The sequence below is a fragment of the Panthera tigris genome, chromosome A2 (assembly GCF_018350195.1).
Source record: "Panthera tigris isolate Pti1 chromosome A2, P.tigris_Pti1_mat1.1, whole genome shotgun sequence".
NCBI lineage: Eukaryota > Metazoa > Chordata > Mammalia > Carnivora > Felidae > Panthera > Panthera tigris.
The window spans coordinates 17,272,434-17,294,543 of NC_056661.1; the positions used below are offsets into that span (position 1 = coordinate 17,272,434).

At 42.6% G+C, this 22,110-nt stretch overlaps 1 protein-coding gene across 1 annotated transcript in view; it reads right to left on the reverse strand.

The window, feature by feature from the left end:
* The window catches only part of MAP4 (microtubule associated protein 4), a 193,728-nt gene that overhangs the window by 36,679 nt on the left and 134,939 nt on the right, over positions 1 to 22,110 (reverse strand). Inside the window, 5 exon segments of the mRNA XM_042978817.1 lie at positions 12,048 to 15,419; positions 17,391 to 17,513; positions 18,193 to 19,062; positions 19,065 to 19,352; positions 20,141 to 20,275. Coding sequence (XP_042834751.1) covers positions 12,048 to 15,419; positions 17,391 to 17,513; positions 18,193 to 19,062; positions 19,065 to 19,352; positions 20,141 to 20,275 — 4,788 coding nt within the window.

Here is a 22,110-nt window from a genome sequence, read left to right on the forward strand (position 1 = left end):
GGCCCCGAGCTGTCAGCACAGAGCCCGACGCAGGGCTCAAACTCACGAACCACGAGATCATGACCTGAGCTGAAGTCGGCGCTTAACCGACTGAGCCACCCAAGCGCCCCAATTTACTGACACCTTCTATCTTTGGTTTGTGGGGAAAAAAATAATTTGGTTTGGAGTCAAAAGACCAGGTTTTAAAATTTCTCCGTGTCATTTACTAGTTATGACTCTGAGCAACACACTTAACTGTTCCTGGCTTTGGTTTGTTCCTCCGTAAAATGAGGGGGGCCTTTAAGGTGCCTTCCAGTGTCACAGTTTTAGCACTTTTACGACTCAATGAAAAGGCTGAAACATGCATCAAGGACTCACAGGTCTGCTGCTATGTCCAACTCAGAGTGGTTTTATTTTAACTTGGGGCTCCTGATGGTAGAGGACTACCTAGGGGATGTATGTAGCTGCAAGTCTGACAAGAGGGGCTGAGTTGGCTGCCATATTCTGAAAGGGCAGAGACAGCCTAGGTGAAGAACAAGCACGGACACTTGTTCCTCTGAGTCAAGTGATTTTTAAATTTGCGCCCCTAGAGTCCAATGAGTTTTAGTTCTAGCCAGCCTATCCAGAGCCTCCCACTGGTACCAACAACAAATGAAACAAACAAATGAAGCTAAGGCAGTAACTAGAGTTGTTAAGTCCCTGGTATCTTCAAATCCCGTGTATCTTGTCTCAACAACTCTATCTATAAATAGCAAACTGCAAACTGTGAGTCAGCCAAAGACCAGGAGCAGGAACCAGGAGAATGAAGCTGGCGGGTCACAAAGAAGCACATATTCTAGACTGTGGTTCCTACTACACATCAGAAATGTGGTCAGCCTGCAAGAAGACAATGTTCGGCTACTGTGCCAAGCAGAGGCCTCAGTGTTCGAGGGCTCAAGAGTCAGAGAGTTGAAGAAGAAATCGGAGAGGTCAGTGGCCAAGAAGTATAAGCCCAGACGGGAAGCCCAGAGTACAGGCGAGTGCCCAAGACATCACGTCAGCTAGATGCTCAAGCTTGCACATAAGCCTGGTGTCACCTAGGGATCTGGGTTTGAGTACAACAGGAGAACATAGGGCATAATATGGGGACACCCACAGAATCCATCTCTTGTGTAGGTGTGAAGCAACAGAAGATAAAAACCATCTAACAAGGTAGCTAACATAATGTACCCCCTGATGCTAGCTTAAAAAAAAAAACACAAAAAAACTAAGAAAATGTATTCACGTATGAAGTAGGTTTTACGGCTTCCAGCAGGGAGTTTGATGTGAAACGATAAAGTATTAAGTCCCTGGACTGGAGAATTACTGCATGACAATCCTTCTGATAAAGGTAGGCACAAATAAACAAACCACCACCACCAAGAAACACCATACAAACCCTAATTTCAATAACACACAAGAGAAAAAGAAAAGCTGGCTCTCAAAATCGGAGAAACTGCCTAAAGAAAATAATATCCTATTCTCCAAGTCTCTTTTAGGACAAAAATCATCTTATTCTGTTTTGAAATTTTTATTATGGTCTTTTTAAGTTTTAATTTGCATTACCGGTGCTCATCACAAGTGCCCTCTTAATCCCCATCACCTATTTTCCCCATCCCCCCCAACCCCTCCTCTCTGGTAACCGTCAGTGTGTTCTCTGTAGTTAACAGTCTGTTTCTTGGCTTGTCTCTCTCTCTTTTTTCCCTTTTGCTCGTTTGTTTTGTTTCTTAAGTGGACAAGGGTCATTTTATAACAACAGTGCTGCAAGGACAATGACGTATGTGCTACGGTACAGGATCCGAATGCTGGAACTCCTCTAACTTAATCTTCTCAATTTACAGAAGAGCAAACAGGATCCAGAGGGGGGGGGGAAATGCAATGGTTTGCCTAAGATCAAATGGTGAGCTAATGGAAAAGCCATGTGGAAGATGCTTGGTCTTTGACTGACAGGCTTCCCACACAACTGAGCAAAACTATATCTTAGTCACTGGATGCCTCTCCTCTTCATTGTTTCTTTTTTGCTCAATAAAGAAAAGTACTACAGACTTTAACTTACAATTTTAATTTACCTTTTTGTGATTAATTCAAAGCTTCCAAAACTAGTATACAATGTGTACACATGTGGTATACGTGTATGTGTGTTTGGGGGGCAAAACAAGCTTGAAATAAAGGAGACAAAGAAGCAACTGCATTAAGATTTAGTGTCCATCTTATACCTTTATCATGGTATTGTTTTCATTGTACAAAGAATGAGGAAGGTGTGAGCAACTTCTTCCTTAGTGATCTCTGGTTATTAGTTTCCATTCTGAGAGAACTTAAATTTACATTAATGGTTTTTCACAGCTCAACACTGTGAGCTTCCCCTTCATGGTGCTTCTGCATAGGCAGGCAGGTCCTGCTTCCATAGGAAAAAGTAGAGATCTAGAGGTTTTTACATAGGGAAGGGGACAGAGTAGATTATAGTTTGACTACACTATTGCTTTTGTAACACATACCAAGGAAGAAATCACAGGGAACAAGAATTAATGGGTTTAAAGATTGCCAAATGAGGTGAATGCTATCTGGCTCGTGAAAAATGGGGAAAATCTAGGACAGACTAATTAGTAAAAACTGAGGCTCTGTCAGTGCTCTGGTCCAATTCAGAATTATAGACAGAGTTTCACTCAGGAATGCACATTCCCCCACAGGAGACAGCTGTAGCAAGGAACTCAAATCTCCCTAGCTTCTGTGATACTTTATCAGGTTCTTAGATGGCAAACTTACATGATACCTTAAAAGGCTGAGCACATCCAGGCAAAAAGAAATCAAATCTACTTAAGAACCAGAAGGCTTCAATTCTAGACTCAGCTGCCACTGGAATTCCTTCCTCTTGGTTCCACTCCTACACCTTCAGAACCCACTTAAATGTCACCTCTGTGAAGTCTCCCAGACCCCCACCCCCAAATCGGCTCATTCATGTTTTTACAATATCATACTTGCTCACACTCTATTTGGAAACTACACCATAATCGTTTACTTATGTGCCTTTCCTGGGAGCTACCGGAAGGCAAGAAAATGATGAGTCCATCTTTGCCATGGTGATGACCAGCAATCTGATACAGTAAGTAGGCTCTCAGAAAAGTTCTGCTTAGCGGAAGGATGAATGGATTCCTTGAATACGGACTCTATAATTTGACTTGACCCTTCCCATCATTAAACTCATCTAGAGAGGTTCCAATTTGGAAGGTCCTTTGGGTTAAAGATTTTTAAGTTCCACTCTGAGTCTAAGGGAAAGTACATAGATACACCCATGTGTCTGGTCAGTGGGTGGTTTCTAAGGCTTTATTTATTTATTATTTAATTTTTGACACTTAGTCCTTTTTTGAGAAAGACAGTGTGAACGAGGGAAAGACAGAGAGAGAGGGAGACACAGAATCTGAAGCAGGCTCCAGGCTCTGAGCTGTCAGCACAGAGATTGACGTAGGTCTTGAACTCACGAACTGTGAGATCATGACCTGAGCTGAAGTTGGATGCCCAACACACTGAGCCACCCAGGTGCCCCTCTAAGGCTCTTTTATGAGACCATATAATGACATGTCTAGCCTCCAAGGGTGCTGGCACAACTTGCAGGTCTCTGAAGGTCTCTGATCTTAGCAGACGTACCGGCAGATGTTTCTGTTTTTGTCTGTACCTTCAGCTAGTACCCAACCTGTTCAGGGCCTTGGTTTTGATATGTTCCACAACTGGTTTCTCTGCATCTTTCCTAGTCGTTACCAAGGCAACAAAACTACTTTCCAGATTGACCAAATGTTCCCTGATATTGTCTCCAGAAAACAATTTCTAATAAATTATCATTACAATGACAGTCAATAATTCCACTGATTACAATGACTGATACTCTTTACTAATAAAACCTGAAGGTTACAAAGTTGCAATCTAAGTTTCTTACCTGAAAGTAAATAATGTTTGTGTTTATATATATTTATATATATATATATATATATATATATATATATATATATATATACACGCACAACCATCTCAAAGCCATATTCTACTGAATTTCAGAAATGTTTCTTAGTACATATTTAACTCAAGAAAACTGTGATTCTCCCTAATTGAGTTTCAAAGATTGGGAAATAGGATTTAAAAAAAATGAAACCAGCAATCTAACTTATGTGACTCCTGACAAAAGTAATTCATCTACTGGGACCCAAAAAATGGAGGCCTGGCTCCTATCACAAATCTAGAGCCAAGTCAGCCTGCACTTTTGGGAAATGCCTCACTGTCAAGGTAACCTAATATATACCAATCACAAACCTCCAACTCTGCTTTAGTTAGCCTAGAAAATAGGACCTGCTAGTCTTATAAGGAGATCCCCAACCTCTTAGTCACTCATGCTGTCATGCAGTGCCTCTTCTAATGCTCTATAAAACTCGCTCTTGCCCCAAATTCCTCGGGAAAAGTGCACCTCTGCTTGTTAGGCACTGTACTCCCCCAATCCATGGGTTGTTTTCCTTTGAATAAAGGACATCAAACTCCTATCTAAACTGGATTATTTTTGTCATTTGACACCCTTAAGCATTAAAATGTTTATAGATGAAAAGTCCCCCAAGAAGTATGACTTGGAAATTCTAACCCTTTGTTCTTTTAGCATAGTATTGACCTTCCCATGGCCTCAAGAAAGAAGAGAGAATCATCCAATTAAAATAGGTAAACACCCCCCATCCCACATCACTTCCAGCATAAAGTCTAATATCCTCTGCTTACGGAGGCAACAGACAACTCCCAGGACCCTTTAAGAGCTTGTATTCTTTCTCTCAATCTCATCTCAAAATGTTTCACAGATCTCCCCGCTCCCCAAACTTGACTTATATGCCAGTCACTCCAAAATGTTTGCTACTCCTCAAATATTCCAGGCATTTGTACTTCACTATGCCTTTACGCAGTCTATCCCCTAGAATGTTTTACCTGACCTAGCTCTATAAACTCTTAGCTCACACTGTATTATAAAACTTCTCTCATTAGAGTAAAATTATGTTTGTGTTTATCTCCCCACGCTAGAATCCTGGAGAAGCAGAGAATGTGTCATTAATCTACCCTTAGAATGTGGGAGTAATGTTACCTGGTGTCTGCTGAATGAATGAATGAATGAATTAAATTACTAAAAAGTCCAAATCATTTTGAGTGTCCACTGTTCACAGTGTAACAGGAACATTGTATGATAATTAGATTTTTGTTTAAACTTATACAAATTATCGGGGCGCCTGGGTGGCTCAGTCGGTTAAGCATCCGACTTTGGCTCAGGTCATGATCTCACGGTCCATGAGTTTGAGCCCCGCGTCGGGCTCTGTGCTGACAGCTCGGAGCCTGCTTCGAATTCTGTGTGTCTCTCTCTCTGCCCCTCCCCCACTCATGCTCTGTCTCTCTCTCTCTCTGTCAAAAATAAATAAACATTAAAAAAAAAATTTAAACTTATACAAATTATCGTTGCTAAACAGTTTAAAAATTACCAATTTCAACCTGCTCACAGCTGAGATGGCCTGCATTAACATTTTAGGTTAAAAAGAAGAGGTAAGGGATGGGGCGCTGTCGGGGGGGATGGGGCGGGACTCAGGTGGTGAAGCATCTAACTTCGCCTCAGGTCATGATCTTGCGGGGTTCGTGATTTTGAGCCGGGGTTCGTGATTTTGAGCCGGGCTTTGGGCTCTGTGCTGACAGCTTGGAGCCTGGAGCCTGGAGCCTTCTTTGGATTCTGTCTGTCTCTCTCTCTCTCTCTCTGCCCCTCCCCTGCTTGCACTCTGTCTCTCCCTCCCTCAAAATAATAAACATTAAAATTAATGTTAAATTAAGTGTAAATTTTTTTAATAAAAAAATAAGAGGTAAGGGGAATAAAGAGATGATCTCTTTATTGTCCACTTTATATTTTACTTTATTTTATTATTATTCTTTTTTAAGATTTTATTTTCAAGTAATCTCTATACCCAATGTGGGGCTCGAACTTACCACCCCAAGATCAAGAGTTACATGCTCTACTGACTGAGCCAGCCAGGCACACCTGTCCACTTCATATTTTAAAGAAACAGATATATCTGCAACACCAAAAATCAGAAGCTAAATTGTTTTATCATTTTTTTTTTCCTGAATCTGCCAATGCTATTGTCACCAGAGGACAAAAGTGACCAGTGAAGGGAGTGTGAGGGGAAGAACCAACCTCATCAAGAAAAACAAAAAAATTTAGTGTTTATTTCTTTTTAAGAGAGAGAGAGGGAGAGCAAGCAGGTGAGGGGCAGAGAGAGAGGGACACACAGAATCTGAAGCAGGCTCCAGGCTCCAAACTATCAGCAGAGAGCTTGACGCAGGACTTGAACCCACAAATTGTGAGATCATGGCCTGAGCCGAAGTCAGACACTTAACCAACGGAGCCACCGAGGTGCCCCACCAACCTCATTTTAAAGTAGAAAAATTAATATCTGCTGGACTCATTTCAAAGAATATTTATATGCACTGGGTCAAATGAGGCAAACATTAGCACAGGTTCTTTGAGGGTTGAGAGAGTTTAAGACAGTGCTGAACATATAGTAAATTTCAAAAAAAAAAATGGTAGCTATTTGGGGCACCTGGGTGGCTCAGTCGGTTAAGCGTATGACTTTGGCTCAGGCCATGATCTTGGGGTTAGTGAGTTCGAGCCCCGCGTCAGGGGCTCTGTGCTGACAGCTCAGAGCTTGGAGCCTGCTTTGGATTCTGTGTCTCCCTCTCTCTCTCTCTGGCCCTCCCCTGCTCACGCTCTGTCTCTGTCTCTGTCTCTCTCTCTCAAAAATGAATAAATTTAAAAAAAAAAAAAAATCTGACTGTTGATTTCAGCTCAGGTCATGATCTCACTGGTTTGTGGGATCGAGCCCCACACCTCAGGCTCTACACTGACAGTGCAGACCTTTCTTGGGATTCTCTCTCTCCCTGTCTCTCTGCCCCTTCCCTGCTTGTGCTTGCTCTCTCTCTTTCTCTAAATAAACGAACATTTTTTAAAAATGGTAGCTATTTTGAGTTGTATGACATATACAATTTTCCACTACATTTCTTTAATAAACAGCATTTTAAAAAACAACAACAGAGAATAAGCAGGTAAATGGGAAGAAAGCGGTAAGGAAAGGAACTATAGGAAGGGCACTATAGTTAAGAAGAAATATTACTTAATCGATACTTTACCAGTTGTAAAACTGTAGCAAGTTTTAAGATTACAAATGTAATCTTCTCATCTGCTGAGCATATTTTATTTGTAAAACTGTTAGGATTTGGGGTTTATAAATTACTTCAAGTTTCATGCCAAGAGAACTTCCCACCATAAACCGACGTTTCCCAGCTGTTGGATGATGGGCTCAGGCAAACTAAAGAAAATGAAGCCAGAAAAAAGGAGGCTAGGTTCTAACTTTGGCAAAGGGAAGGGCCTGTCTACAGGGATCCGTGATAACTATCGCACTCAGGGAACAACATGCCAAGTGCACAGTCACGCACAGCTCTACCTGGCTGCTGGTGAAGTGACAGCATTGACTAGACTCCAGTAGAGGGAGGCTCTTTCAAACTGGCTCTTCCATTCACAAAAAACAGTCCCAAAGGAAGTCCTTTTCTGCCAAGGTGAGCTCAGATTACCTGAAGTATCACAATCCTCCCTGCCTAGAACAACATGCAAGATATGTGAAGAAGCCTTCTGGTAAAGTTTCCCTAAACTTGAAAGTGGCATGAAAAGATAAAAGGAGAGGGAACACTAAGCCAAAAGAGACATTAGCAGTCTATTCACTCTCCCTACTTCCAAAGAGGGTTAGGACTCACAAAAGATAATTCATTTATAATTTTTAATATGTCATCAGGCATCACATGTATGTCAAGCTCAATACTATGTGTTAGGGAAAACACATGAATAAGTCAGACACAGACTCTGCCTGGAGAATAAAATGCTAGACCGAGTCAAAAGACCTAGATCCCAATCCCAAATTAGCCTCTGATTCAAAATTCAAAAGTACCTAAAAAAGTACTTACTTAGTGCTTAGACATTAAGAAAATATAATGACTAATTTTCCACCTTTTTCTTTTTAAGAACCTAAAACTTCTGGAAGGTTCCTCTGAGAAAAGAATGAGAAAAGAACAGGCCCTAGAGTTGGAAAGACTTTGGTTCAAATTCTGCCTCTGCCACTATACTATCTGCATGACCTTAATGTGGAGAGTCTCCATTTTTCTCATCTATAAAATGGAGAGAATACTATGTAGTATTGTTTTTTTGTGTGTGTACGTGTGTGTGTGTGTGTGTACTTACCTACCTACCTACCTATAGATAATTAGGCACATGATATTAACAGATGGTAGTTACTATTAATTGCTAGCAATCTAGGAGTGGGCAGTTAACACGAATGATCTGAAGTGAAAAACAAAGAAAAAATATAATAAGGCCAGGCCTACAACCAGTTGTGGATGAAACATCACAGCCTACACGGAACAGTGGTAGTTGGGTATGAGGGGCTACCCTGCCCCGTCCCCTATCACAAATCACTATACTCCCTGTTCCACTCAGTTTCCTGCCTCAGACTCCAGGCTTACTTGAAGCTCTGTATCTGCACATTCTCCTGCTTCTTGGACACCTTAGAATAAGTGTCACTAAGGGCGCTGGGAGGCTCAGTCAGTTGAGTTGGTTAAGTGTCTGACTCTTAATTTTGGTTCAGGTCATGATCTCATGATTCGTGGGATCAAGCCCTACATCAGGTTCTGTGCTGACAGCAGGGACCCTGCTTGGGATTCTCTCTCTCTGCTCCTCACCCTCTTGCACACTCTCTCACTCTTAAAATAAATAAATAAACATTAAAAAAAAAAAAAAAAAGAATAAGCCTTACTAGAAAGATACAAGATCTGCAAGAAGAAAACATCAAAATACCAGTGAGGGACAAGGACATGTAAACCTGAACATGTGAAGTTACTGAACATGGCAAGTTACTGTGTCGTTGGATAGAAAACCTCACCATACAAGACAACAACTCTCCCCCAATAACCGATACATTTAATGTGATTCAAAGAAAAACAGTGACTGGATTTTTGTTTTGTTTTGTGTTTTTACAAAACTATACAAGTCAATTCTCAAATTTTTATGTAGTAATAAGCAAGGAGAGTCAGGACAACTCTAAGGATGAGAGTGGGACTGGGTGAGGAGTGGGACTGGACTAGACCTATTAGATATGAAAATATACTATGAAATATGAAAATATACTTTTCAACGAGAAGACCAATGAATCAGAAAAGAAAATCCAGAAATAGACCAAATATGTACAGGAATTTAGAGCATGACAAAGGCAGCACTTCAGTGGGAGACAGATTAAGACACATGTTAGTGGACAACCGAGTAATTCTATATCACATCTCATAAATACACACACACACACACACACACACACACACACACACACACACGCCAGGAAATTCTAGATTGATCAAAGATTCAAAATGTGAAAAACTAAAAACAGAAATTATTTTTATAATCTCAGAGTAGGGATGGTTTTTATAAACTCAATAATACACAAGGAAGCCCCTAAATAAGTAAAACCCAAAATAAATCCACGCCAATAAATCACTGTTCACCTGTCAGATCAGCACACAAACAAAAAATGTGCACTAGTGGAGGAAGGCCAGAAGAGCAGGTACTGGTATACACTGAGGGTGAGTACATCTCTGTGGCCCTGTGGGGAACAATGTGGCAACACCTGTCAAAATTATGAACACGTTCTTCAAACCAGAGAGTCTACTCCAGAGGTCCCTTTTATTACACAGATGTACCTGCACAAGTATGCAAGTATGACATTCTGTATATACAGGGACAGTCTATGCACCTTGTTTCTAATAAAGAAAAACCAGGAGGGGTGCCTGGGTGGCTCAGTTAGTTAAGTGCCTGACTCGATTCAGGCTCAGGTCGCGACCTCATGGTTCTTGAGTTTGAGCCCCACACTGGGCTCTGTGCTAACAGCACGGAGCCTGCTTAGGATTCTCTCTCTCCCTCTCTCACAAATAAATAAACTTTAAAAGAAAAAAAAGAAAAGAAAAACTAGGAAAAGCTTAGATGTCTATCAATAAAGAAGTGATAAAACACATTAGGGTATATCCACATGATGCAATACTATACAGCTGTTAAATAAGAATGAGGTCCCCTTCTTTGTACTGATTTATAAAGATTTTTACAATAACTGTTAAGTTTATAAACCAAGGCACACATCAGTATGTATTATATGTCTCATCTGTATAAAATCTGCAAATATATATGCTATTGCTTCTTTATGTGTAAATTTTCTCTGGAAGGATGTATAAGACACTGTTAACACTGGGTGTCTCTGGAGAGGGAAACTTGAATGGGGACTGATGGAGGGAGGCAGACTTACATTTAAGTGTATACCCCTTTGTACCATGGGAATGTACTAACATTCAAAAATTAGTTAAAAAAATTATCCATTAAAAAAGTATACATTGTCCTTAGGGAAAAGGTGTGATCGAAATCTAGCAGAAACACCAAATTTTGCCTGAAACCCACCATTCTCTCCTCAGCCCCTTTGCAAGGCCACCCCTAACACAAGTCTCTGGTCCTGGCCTGGCCAAGGCTGGGCCCTAACGGTTCTCAAACTTCTGCTTTGCTTGCTCAAGAATCAAAACAAATCCTCTCGCTACATTTCTTTAGAAATACTGAGCAAAAAGAAATGGCTAGAGTTCAGGAAAACATTACCCTTGAAACTAAAGAGTCTACAAACTCTAGACAAACTCTAGTAAAGAACCGGAAGTGTTAATGAAGGCTGGAAAGCCCTCTACATATGACTTCATTTCCTGCCTCGGTAATAGGGTAGCTAACAGAAGAAACATAAGAACAGAAAAGACGAGAATGTCTTACGCAGATAAATGACCTTTAGTATTCTCTACACACACAGCACGTGTTCCTCACTGGGTACCAATCCATGCAAATCACAAGCTTGACCTCAAACAACAAGGCCACACCATGCAGCACATCATCCCCTGACGAAGCCTCTCCAAAACCCCAGGGCCAACTGGTGTTATTTTAATTTCTGGAGTTAGTAGCTGCATCATGCGAGGTGGGAAACAGCATCATCTGTAAGCTGAAAAAACTCAAACGCCAGGAAACATCTTTTCGAAGGTTAGGCTCCGGGAAGCTATGATTAGATGTATACTTTTCAGGGAAAAAAAAAAAAGAAAGAAAGAAAAGAAAACATTTCTAAATCTCAAAGGAATCATCTTGCTCAATCTCATTCCAATAACTTGACTGGTGAGATCCAAAAAGGGCAAAATTATGAGGAATCTCACACTGGCAAGTTTTATGAGTTGTCCGTAGATGTAGAGTATGTTTTACAGACAACAACTGATGCCCCAAGCTCTGCCCAACATGCACCTGGAGTCAATGGCTGTGAGCATCAAAGTGGTAAAAGATGTGGTGCGACACTGACAGATCATTTCCCACTACTCAGAAACACAAAGTCTGTGCCTACCAATGCTGGTCCTCATATGGGGAAGACCATTTTCACGGATTCTAAAAGCAATTTGGATATTCAGTCCCACCAGCACAAGCTACAAATATATACAGACAAAAAAAAAAAAAAAATCCCACGCATACAGCTGAACTTGAAATGTTTTCTTTCCTCCTGTGAATCCTTATACAAAATAATGATTAAATCTGGCTGTAAGCTTTACACACAGGAGGCAAAAAAAAAAAAAAAAAAATTTTTTAATGAAGAATAGTGGATGGTGACAGGCCTTCTGCTAAACAATTTATTGTTTGAAATTCTACTTCCTCTAAAGCTCAAGGTTCAGTGCTGGGTAAAAAAGGCATGCAACCAAGTCACCAGCCTCCTCAAGCTGGACACAAGGCATGCCCTGGCTGCAGAAAACACGTCATTAGCAATTACACATTTTCATGCCAACAAACCAATGATTAACAAGGATGATTAGAATCTGGACGGAACCGAAGCACGAGCTCTGTGCCTTTTGGATGCTGACTCAAAAGCCACAAGCACACACATCGCCCCATGGCAGGGTCATACCGCTGGACTTTAGTTGCTTGGATCTCTCTCGCTCCTGGACGGGAGACTTTGGCAAAAGTGGAGTCAGGCCTCGGGACTTGGTAGGTCTCATGTAGCCTTTCATCGGTTCTGCCACTCTGCCTTTATCTTCCTTCTTCCCTTCTCCGGGTGCCTTGGGTTCAGACTTTTCAGTCATTGTGTCAGGTGCCTCCAAGATCTTATCTTTGGGCTCCGGGAGTTCAAGATCCTCGGAAGCAGTCACTATTAACTGATCTACCACCTGCAACGGGGTAGTCGCAGCTTTGCCATCCAAGGAATCGGACTGGAATTCTGGTGTTGCCAAGGAAATCGATTCTGATTCAGTGATTGGAGAAGCCAGGTTAACTTCTTCCACTTTATTTTCTTCACTTTTCGGAGGCAAAAGAGCCCTATCTACCTCCTTATTCAAACCATCTGGGTCCTTGGAATCGCTACTGTCAGCATTTTGGTCCTCACACAAATTGGGCTTTTGTGCTTTGTCTCCTAATAAGTCGGGGATTTGAACTGGAGCAGCACCTCCCTCAGACTCTTTCTTTTCAGTAACTGGGTGTGTTGGAAAATTATTACCATCCGCACACGTTTCTAGGACTCTGACCTCACCTGTTAGGCTTTGGTCTTCTACTGGCACTCTGGAAAGAAAGTGTTCCTTTGCAAGCTCTGTGATTTTTTCTATTGAATGCTTAGATGCACCACTGGGCACTGACTCAGATTCTCCTATCACATGTCCTCCCTCTATCCCTGCTTCAGTTTTCACGGGATCGGCAAGCTCACCTTTATTCTTAAGACCGCTACCCCCCTGACGGTTAACTGTTTCTGTGGCTGCTGTAGAAGTTAGGGTAACTCCTCCTGTGGTTGTAGAAGGCATAACAACGGAGGGGGCCTTGGGTCTTTCTTGATCTGGGACTCCATCTTTGCTGCGGTTATCCACCACTAATGATGTGGATATCTGGGCTGGAGTTGTCTCTTGCCCACTTTCTGCCAAGGAGTTTGGAAAAGAAACACCCTCCTTTACTACTTGAGAAGCAGGAGTGGGTGGTCCTTCACAGGCTGCTGACTCCCGAGCCTCTGGAGAGGCTGACTTATTCATCAACCCTGGTGGTGTTCTGGGGCAGGTAAACGTAATATTTCTATTTTCATCCACGTAGCCCATTCCTTCAATTCTGTGGTCCCCTGTGGTTTCCATGGGAACATGTATTTTCGTTGCATCTATCTTATTCTCCAGAAGATGCTTCTCGGGAAAACTATTTTTAACCTTTTTACTTTTTCCATCATTGCTCCTTTTATTTGGTTTGTCAGCCACTGCAGTGTGTCCCTTGGCTGCGTCTGTCTTATTCTCCTCAGACACTACTGAAGGAACAAATCCTGCCCCCTGGATTTGGTCTTGGCAGCTCACATCTGTCACCTTGGTAGCTGATTCAATAACAGCAGAGTCCTTGACTGTGTTTGTTTTGTTCCCACCAAGAGCTTTGTTCCCAAGCTCAAAAGAATTAACCTCAACATTTCTCCCCTTTCGGTCACCTACTTCCACTGTGGGAATAGCTAATGCATGTGAGAACAGAGGACCATGAGTTAAGGGGAAAGGGAGTCCTAAATCCTTGTTCTGATGAGGAGTGCTACCAGTATCTCCATCTTTCCCTACAAAAGGTGGGCTGGGGATTTCTTCCTTGCTCTCCATTCGAGCAGGCTGTGTGGGATAATTATTTTTGAACTTTTTGGTTTTGCCCTCACTACTCCTTTTCTTAGGCTTTTCAGAAATCCAGGGAGCTGCCTCACCATCCATCCAAGGACACTTTCCTTCCTTGCTCTGGTTACTGACACCCGTATCTACAGCTGTGGCTCCTTGTTCTGCTCTAGCTCCGGAAGTCTGAGTAACGCCTGACCCATTTCCCAAATGAACTAATGTGTGCAAGGTGCCTGCCCGCCTAGGGTCGGCTGTCTCCATAGGCTTCCCCGTTACCACTGCCTCAGGGAGATCCGCTGAGGTCCCTGGTGGCTGTGAAGAACCCAGCTCCTCACACTTCAGCCCAGCAGTCATTCTTTCAGTTCTAGGGGTCGACTCGCTTGGTGCAAGAACAGCTGGGCCATCCTTCCAGCTGTCCAGAAGAAACGGTGGCTCAGATCTTGCTCTACCCTTCTCAGAACTGGCTCTTACCTTCCCAGAACCCGCCCTTCCCTTCCTGTTTCTGCCGTCCCCTGCCATTCTCTGAGATGGCTCATTCCCTAACCCAGGTACCTGAACTAACACCTCGTCCTGCGGCTGCCTGGAAGCCAAGATGCTCATCTCTTGTCTTTGCTTGGGAAAAGCTTCCTTTGTTAGTTCTTTAATCTCTTCAGCTCCTTCCAAAAACCCTTTCTGTCTGTCTTTCTGCAATTCAGTCACCTTACTTTTATCATTCCCTTCTTTTAGACTACTTCCTAATGAGGCACCAGCTGGCAAAGTGGGCACGAGAGTAGGCAGTACTTTTCCTGCTATGGGTTTGGAACCCCCATCCACAGACTCTTGGTCCAAGGCAGGAGAGCAACTCTCCTTGGGTCTGATCTCCAAAGGAATTTCTACTCTGTGTGCAGAACATTCTGTCAGGGGTCCTTTTAGATCGGGCGACCCTACTGTCTGGCTTTTATCCACAGGGGTCTTCGGGTGGGGTGCACGCTGTGGTTTGCATTCCTCTTGTTGCAGTGATTTCTGGTCCTGGCCCAGTGGTACTGACTTGTTATCTTTGACCTCTGCTTCTATTCTTGGCTTGGGCTGAGAACTTCCTACAGTTTTGGGGGAAGACTTTGTGTCTTCCAAAGGACACAAAGGAACACTGAGACTTTCTGAGATGAAGGTCTCAGCTACCAGTTTGGCAGCTATGGAATCCATTTCACAGTCCTTTTTTAAGGTTTCTCTGGATGCCAGTCCACCTTCCATGCCCATAGTGGTAGATAAGCCGGGGAAAACACCTGACTGCTGCGTGTCAGCTGCAAAGGGATGACCTTTATGGTCGTCTACACTGTCATCATCCCAAGGTCCCCCAGCCCGGGGTTGAGAATATCTCTTTTGCTTTGGTTTCTTCTTTTTTTTCTTCATCATCATCGGTGGGCTTTCTATATCCCAGGCTTCCCTGCCAAGATCTCTCTTGGGTTCAAGGAAGTCAACATGAACAGTTTTCCTTTGGTTCCCAGGATCACCACAGGGAGATGAACCAGAGACCCAACCCAACTCAGACAGAGAGCAGGGTCCCAGCCCAGGATCAAGAGTCTTCCGTGGAGAAGAGACTCCCAGCAGCTCAGGAGGGACCCTGGCAGGCCTGGGCCGAGTGGACCTGCGGTCACTGGGTCTGCACACTTGTTTGCCTTGTATGGGAGGGGTACCTGCAATACATGAAGTTGGCCAAAATTCCAAACAGAAAACTCCTTGTTATTGTTTCTTTTTAAAAAAAAAAGTCCATTTACTGACTCAGTTAAGTCTATTTTCACCAACCTACATACTATTTACAGTTTTTTTCCAAAACATTTCTCACCCTCAGCTGGGATCAGCAAATACTTAGCAAAGATCATCATCTCAGGCAAAGAAAAAAAAATTCAGAGATCTTCTAACCTTCTGTAACAAGTACTGCCTGTAAATCTCATCAGATCCTTATTTACATTTGTCATTATTTTTAATAGGTACATAAATCCCAATTCTACAACAAGATGATAAGCTCCTATCTCTTTGGTGACATTTGTTAATTAACTGAATGAAATACATATGATTTTGGACAGAATTTATAATTCTAAGAGTCTGTCACCAATATTATACTAATTACTTGTCAAGTTAACCGGATCGACTCTGGGAAACAGACCAGAAGGCCAGACTTATGCTACTGGGGAGAATAAAAAGGAAGAAGATAAAAGATACTAAATTAGTAATTTGGCCAAAGAAAAATCCTCATCATTCCAGAACCAAAACCTTCTACTTTGAAAGACAAATGTGTTAGATTTCAATGTTCTGTTCCTAAATGTTCTTCCTCAAAGAGAAAGATAAACATAATGCCCAGTAGGGTTATAAATTAAAACAACTAGGATAAGCACCCTTGGAAAAGTTTCAGGAAATCAACTGGTCCAACCTCCTGTCTCTATGTCGATGCAGTATGGATTCAAGATCCTGGGAAGAGTGTCACTAAGAGCAGGTCTAAGACAACTCTTATCAAGTCAACCCAATGAAATGACTTCGGAGGACATTAAAATATACTTAAGTAGCACTTTTGCTCTTTTTTACCCTCCAAAGTCCTCCAAATGCTACCCTATATTTAACACCTCAGGTCAATTACTGCTTCTCTCAAAAACTGCAAGGCTTTAGTACCCCCACAACACCTATAACATTTAATTTGGCAATTAACCAGCAGCTATTTGGTGCTATTTTATTCAATTATTATATAAAACTTTGGTTTCAGAGTTCATGCGCCTGGGAACTTTCCTCACCATCCAGGCTATGATATAACAACACAAGGGCAATGGCCCAGACTTAAATATCTGTGTGCCTCAGCATGGCATATTTCATACACAATAAGGACTTGATAAATCTTTATTGCTATGTTGAGTCACTAAAACAACATTTTAAAAAACCAAACTTTATTTAGCTCCTTCTTGGGGCTAGACAGTATGCAAGCACTAGAGATTCTCAGTGAAATAAGTCAGGGTCCCTGCCCTCAATCTCCCCTTCTAATCACAGTCACAGAAAAGTAAGCAGAGAATCATTAAGTGGTTAATCATATACACATGCTTTTGGCTTACATCAAAAACCTGTAACCTTAAAGTTCGCTGAATGATCAAACTCCAAGTTAGAAAGTATCTTGGAGTAGTGCCTCTCAAAGTTTACTGTACATAAGAATTATCTGGAGAACCTGTTAAAATGCGTATTATGATTCTGAAGGTTTGAAGTGGAAGCCAAGATGATGCATTTCTAATAGGCTCCCAAGCAATGCAGATGCTGTTGGGCCATGAAACACACTAACTAGCAAGGGCTTACTAGTAAAGATTTCCGTAACATTTGACCAGTGCATTCCTCTTATAGCTGAATAAACAGCGACACAGGAAAGTTAAATAATCTGCCCGAGATTACACAAGATAGCATAGTGGACAGCTGAACTGGGTTAAAATTTAGGTGTCTTGAGTCGATGTAGCAGTAATTTGAAAATATGTAAGCTGACTTTCTGCCTAAACAAGACCAAATCTGTCCAAGACAGAGAACAGACTTCCTAAACAATACTACTGATCACCAGAAACCAGGGACAACATCCACCATCACCCCTTTGCTCCCAGTTGAAGTGGTTTCAAAGAGTCCCCTTTGTTACCCTAACTTACCTGAGCTCTCTGAAGAAAGTTCAGAAGGCTGACTACTGACAGGTTTCTTCTGGTCTTGTTTCTCTAACACAGAATCCTCATCTGTTGGCACGTTGTACTTCTGACCCACAGCTGTCACTGGTTCTGGATGTAACAGTAAAAACCACACAAGTTTTAGAGCAGCAAGATTTCAGCTATTTTTCCACCTTTCAGAAACTCGAATCAGGAATGGTTTTTGAGGAATGAGCGATGGTCCTCAGAGAGCAGCAGAGAAATGGAGTGGTAGCTAGACAGTGAAGTTGGGAAAGTTTTTGTTTTGTTTTAGATGGGGAAAAATAACAGATATTTGTACATTGGTGGGAATGAGCCAGTGGAGAGGGACAAAGATTGGTGAGAGGCAAGAAAGGAAAGAATGGCCAGGGCAGCATGCTAAGTAGGCGAGAGGAGATGGGATCTAGTGCAACCTGGAGAGACTGGCCACACCTAGGAGCAGGGACAGTTCACCTACAGCAACAGGAGGGAGGCAGAGACTATGGAGACAGCACACAAGTAGGCAGATGAGGTAGTACAAGTTTGTGAAGATTCTCTTTTGTGGCTTAAGTTATCAACAAGGAAAACAGACCAGCAGAGAAATAAGGAGGAAGGTGTTAGAAACTGGAGGAGGGAGAAGGTGAGAAAGAACTGTCTAGAAGAGCAGGAATGTGTGTAGACTTGTAAAATACAGTGTAAGTGTCTGTATTTTATCTGGCACAACGTGTGTCCCTCACCTTTCTGGAGACTACACGCCGGTAGACAGAAATAAGGAGTAAACATAAACCCATACCTGGTGAAATGATAAAAGTAGATGCAGCTGATGGCCCCTCATCCCGGAGAGATTTTAACTGGGCCTCCTCACGTACTTCTTCCTGTGTCTGCGCAATTTCCATGTCCTTAGCTGGAACGGCTGCCACCTCCGTTTCTGAGGGTGGTGCAACATCCTTGGCTGGACTCACATTGTTGGCCAGGGTGACCTCTGTCCCAGGGGGCAGAGCCATATCCTTAGCCAGAGCAATCTCTGTTTCTGGAGGCTGAGGCACATTCTTGCTCAGGGTTACTTCTGTTTCTGGGGGCATAGCCACATTCTTGCCCAGGGCCATCTCTGTTTCTACAGGTGAAGCCAGGTCCTTCCCCAGGGCCACGTCTGTTTCTTGGGGTAGAAGCACATCCTTGCCCAGGGGTACCTCTGTTTCTAGGGATGGAGCCATGTCTTTCACTGGGGCCTTTTCTGTATCTGGATGTGGAGCCATATCCTTGACTGGGGCCACTTCCATTTCTGGGGGCAGTGCCTCATCCTTGGTCAAGAAAATCTTGGTTTCTGGGGGCAGTGCCATATCCCCAGTCAGGGCCACCTCTGTTTCTGAGGACAAGGCTGCCTCTTTGGCTGAGGATATTTCTGTGGGTGACACAACGTCCTTAGCCAGTGCCATTTCTATTTCTGAGAGTGATTCCACACCCTTGGCTGGGGTCATCTGTCTGTCTGTGGGTGCTACCATGCCCTCATCTGGGGACAAATCCATTTTTATAGGTGGTGCCCTCTCCGTTTCTTTGAATGGTATCGCATCCTTAGCTGGGGCTACCTCTGTGTCTGTGGGCAATACCATATCCTTGGCTAAAGATACATCTGTTTCTGTGGACAAAACAGCATCCTTCACCGGGCTTCTTCTGTTTGTTTGGGTAGTACCATGTCCTTGACTAGGACCATATCTGATTCCATAGATGATTCCATGTTCTTAGCCAGTGTCACATCTGATTTGATAGAAGGATCCATGTCTTTAGCCAATGCCACCTCTGTTTCTGTGGCTGGTGCCATGTCCTTGGCTGGAGACATCTCTGTTTCTCTAGATGGTGCCATGTCATCAGCCTTCAGTCCCATCATGATTTCCAATGCTTCTGTTGGTGCCCTCTCTTCTGCTCCCTTCTTCACTTCTACTTCTTCAGCTGGCTCTAAGGGAAATAAGTTGGAAATTTAGAACCCATCATCGTCTGTTCATAGGTCTACATTCAAAACTTACTTTCTGAGAGCATAAGAGTATCTAGATTTTGTGACCACAACACCCTAAACATAACTAAGAAGCTGTCTAATTAATGTATTTGTGTCCACTCTTTGATAGTCCCAATACTTCGAAGAATAGGATACTAAGAGAATAACTCGTGGAGGAGGAAAGGAAAAGAAGAGGGAAAACACAGGTTTAAAAATAACAACAACACGGGTACACAGTTATTTTAAGAATGGGAGGGCGCCTGCGTGGCTCAGTTGGTTGAGCGGCCGACTTCGGCTCAGGTCATGATCTCGCAGTCCGTGAGTTCGAGCCCCGCGTCGGGCTCTGTGCTGACAGCTCAGAGCCTGAAGCCTGTTTCAGATTCTGTGTCGCCCTCTCTCTGACCCTCCCCTGTTCATGCTCTGTCTCTCCCTGTCTCAAAAATAAAAATAAAAATGTTAAAAAAAAAAAAAAAAGAATGGGAACTTGTGGGACATCCAGAAAAAAAACCTTAGAGTTCCAAGTCTGCACTGAACTGAAAAGGGATGTTCTCTGCCCACGAACCCCAAGTGCTGTATTTCAATTTTGCCTTCACTTCTCCAGCTGTGAAACCAGTAACTGAAGTAATAAAGGCATTTGTGATAGTTCTGAAACTTTATCTATACTGCTGTCCACTGCTAATCAATAAGTCTGATGATTTAAACGGACTATGATACCGTAACCGTTAAGTGAAGACGGGTTCTAATAATTTACCTGCCGTGGGCTGCAGAGGCTGTGTCACAGCCATCGGGGAAATGAAGGATTCCGGGTGTGGAGAGTTTGGGGCTTCCACAGGCCACCCCTGAGGCACAACATTTGCAGGAGCAAATGTGTCACAGGAAAACAGACCTAATATTGAAACACAAACACACAGATTGTTGAAACTGGGTCAACAATGGGGCAAAAAAGGCATCTGATATTTAAAATCAGCTTTATACACTGCCATAATGACACGAACCTAAGCACCAGTGAAAAACAAAGGAAGTATAAAGAAAAACTGTTAATGTTCTTTATGTTTGGGCAAATTTTTTAAATGGCTGTCATGTCATTATAATCAGCATTGGTTGGCAGCCTCCTACAGTGCACTGCAAAGAGTCAAAATACTAAAAACTGAACGCAAGCACCAATATTGCAACTGAAGTATAATAAGGGATTGTGAGTCTTGATTTCCTCATCTGTAAAATGAGATCAATATTTCCCTCTGCAATGTAACAAGACAGTTTTATGAAAATGTTTTGTAAATTATTAAGAACTAGGACAGATGTAAAAGGATTATTACTATGCTGTCCGTCATCAGATAATAGGGGATTTAATATCACGTGGTCCTTGCCATCAGGAGTATTATGATTTAGCTAGAAAGGCAACACAGACATGTACCAAATAGTCTATAGTATGTACTAAGTGGGCTAAGAGTTTAAAAACAATTATGAGGACCAGAATAGCCACAGAAGGCTTCAGAGGAGAAGCAAGAGCAGAAAGAGAGGACAGAGCAGTCAATTTCAAAGATGGAGAACCCTGAGCAAAGTATGAAGATGCCAACAGGACAAGAATGTTTCTGCAACTATGAAGTTAGTTGGGTTCAAGTGGATTTTGCGTACCAGAGAGGGAAAACAGAATTAAGACCAACAATGGAAGAAGGATCTGGAAAGCCAGAGAAATTTAGATTTGAAGAGAGAGATAGAGAGAGAGAGAGAGAGAGAGAGAGAGAGAGAAAGGATGTGTTAAGGTCTTAATGAAAATGACATGATGAATACAGAATAGGGCCTTGGTGGCAAATGCAGCAGGCATATTTGGAATGAATTTAAAAGGGAGCAGGAGTCCTACCGAGATGGTCTAGGTGTCTAGTGACAGGGGCTTACATGGGGTGGCCCAGGCAGGGGGGTGTGCTGTGTGGCAGGGGAGTAGTGGGAAGATAAAGAAACAGAAGAAATATGCTGTAAAAAAAAAAAAAAAAAAAAAAAAGCTAAGGGAGCCTGGGTGGCTCAGCTGGTTGAACGTCTGACTCTTGATTTTGGCTCAGGTCATCATCTCACAGTTTATGGGATCAAGCCCTGCATCGGGCTCTGTACCAACAGCACGAAGCCTGCCCGGGATTCTCTCTCTGCCCCTCCCCTGCTTGTGCTCTCTCTCTCCAAATGAATGGATAAACTTAAACAAAAAAAAATTTTTTTAATTTAAAAAAAGGAAGAAAGAAAGAAAGAAGCCAATGAGACTAAATGGCTCACTAGCTGGCGAGCTGACAGAACAGAAGTCAAAGCCACAATCAAAGTATTAAGAGACGACATGGACAGCATGACTTAACATCCTTCCTCCTACAGATATTCAGTCCAAACAAAAGCATAAATGCAACATATTATTAGCCAGGATCTTAACAAACAAAATTATAAGCACTGCTGAAGTGGGACTTATTGGTGAAGGAACTTCACTGAAGGGACTTACTGAAGGAAACCAGAATGTCACCCCAAAATATGCCTCTTTGACATAAAAATTATTTTGAGCTGAAGGTAATGTGGGAGTAGCAACCCGAGAAAAAACTTCCCCCTTTCTGCCTAAAGGCGGGATATAAATTCTCCTCTTCCTGGAGACAGACTCTTGTCAGCCCAGAGAGGGCGCCAGAGGGATCGGCAAGCAAACCTTACTCCATTAGTTCCTCCCATGCATTTTCTTCCCACAGTTAGCCACTC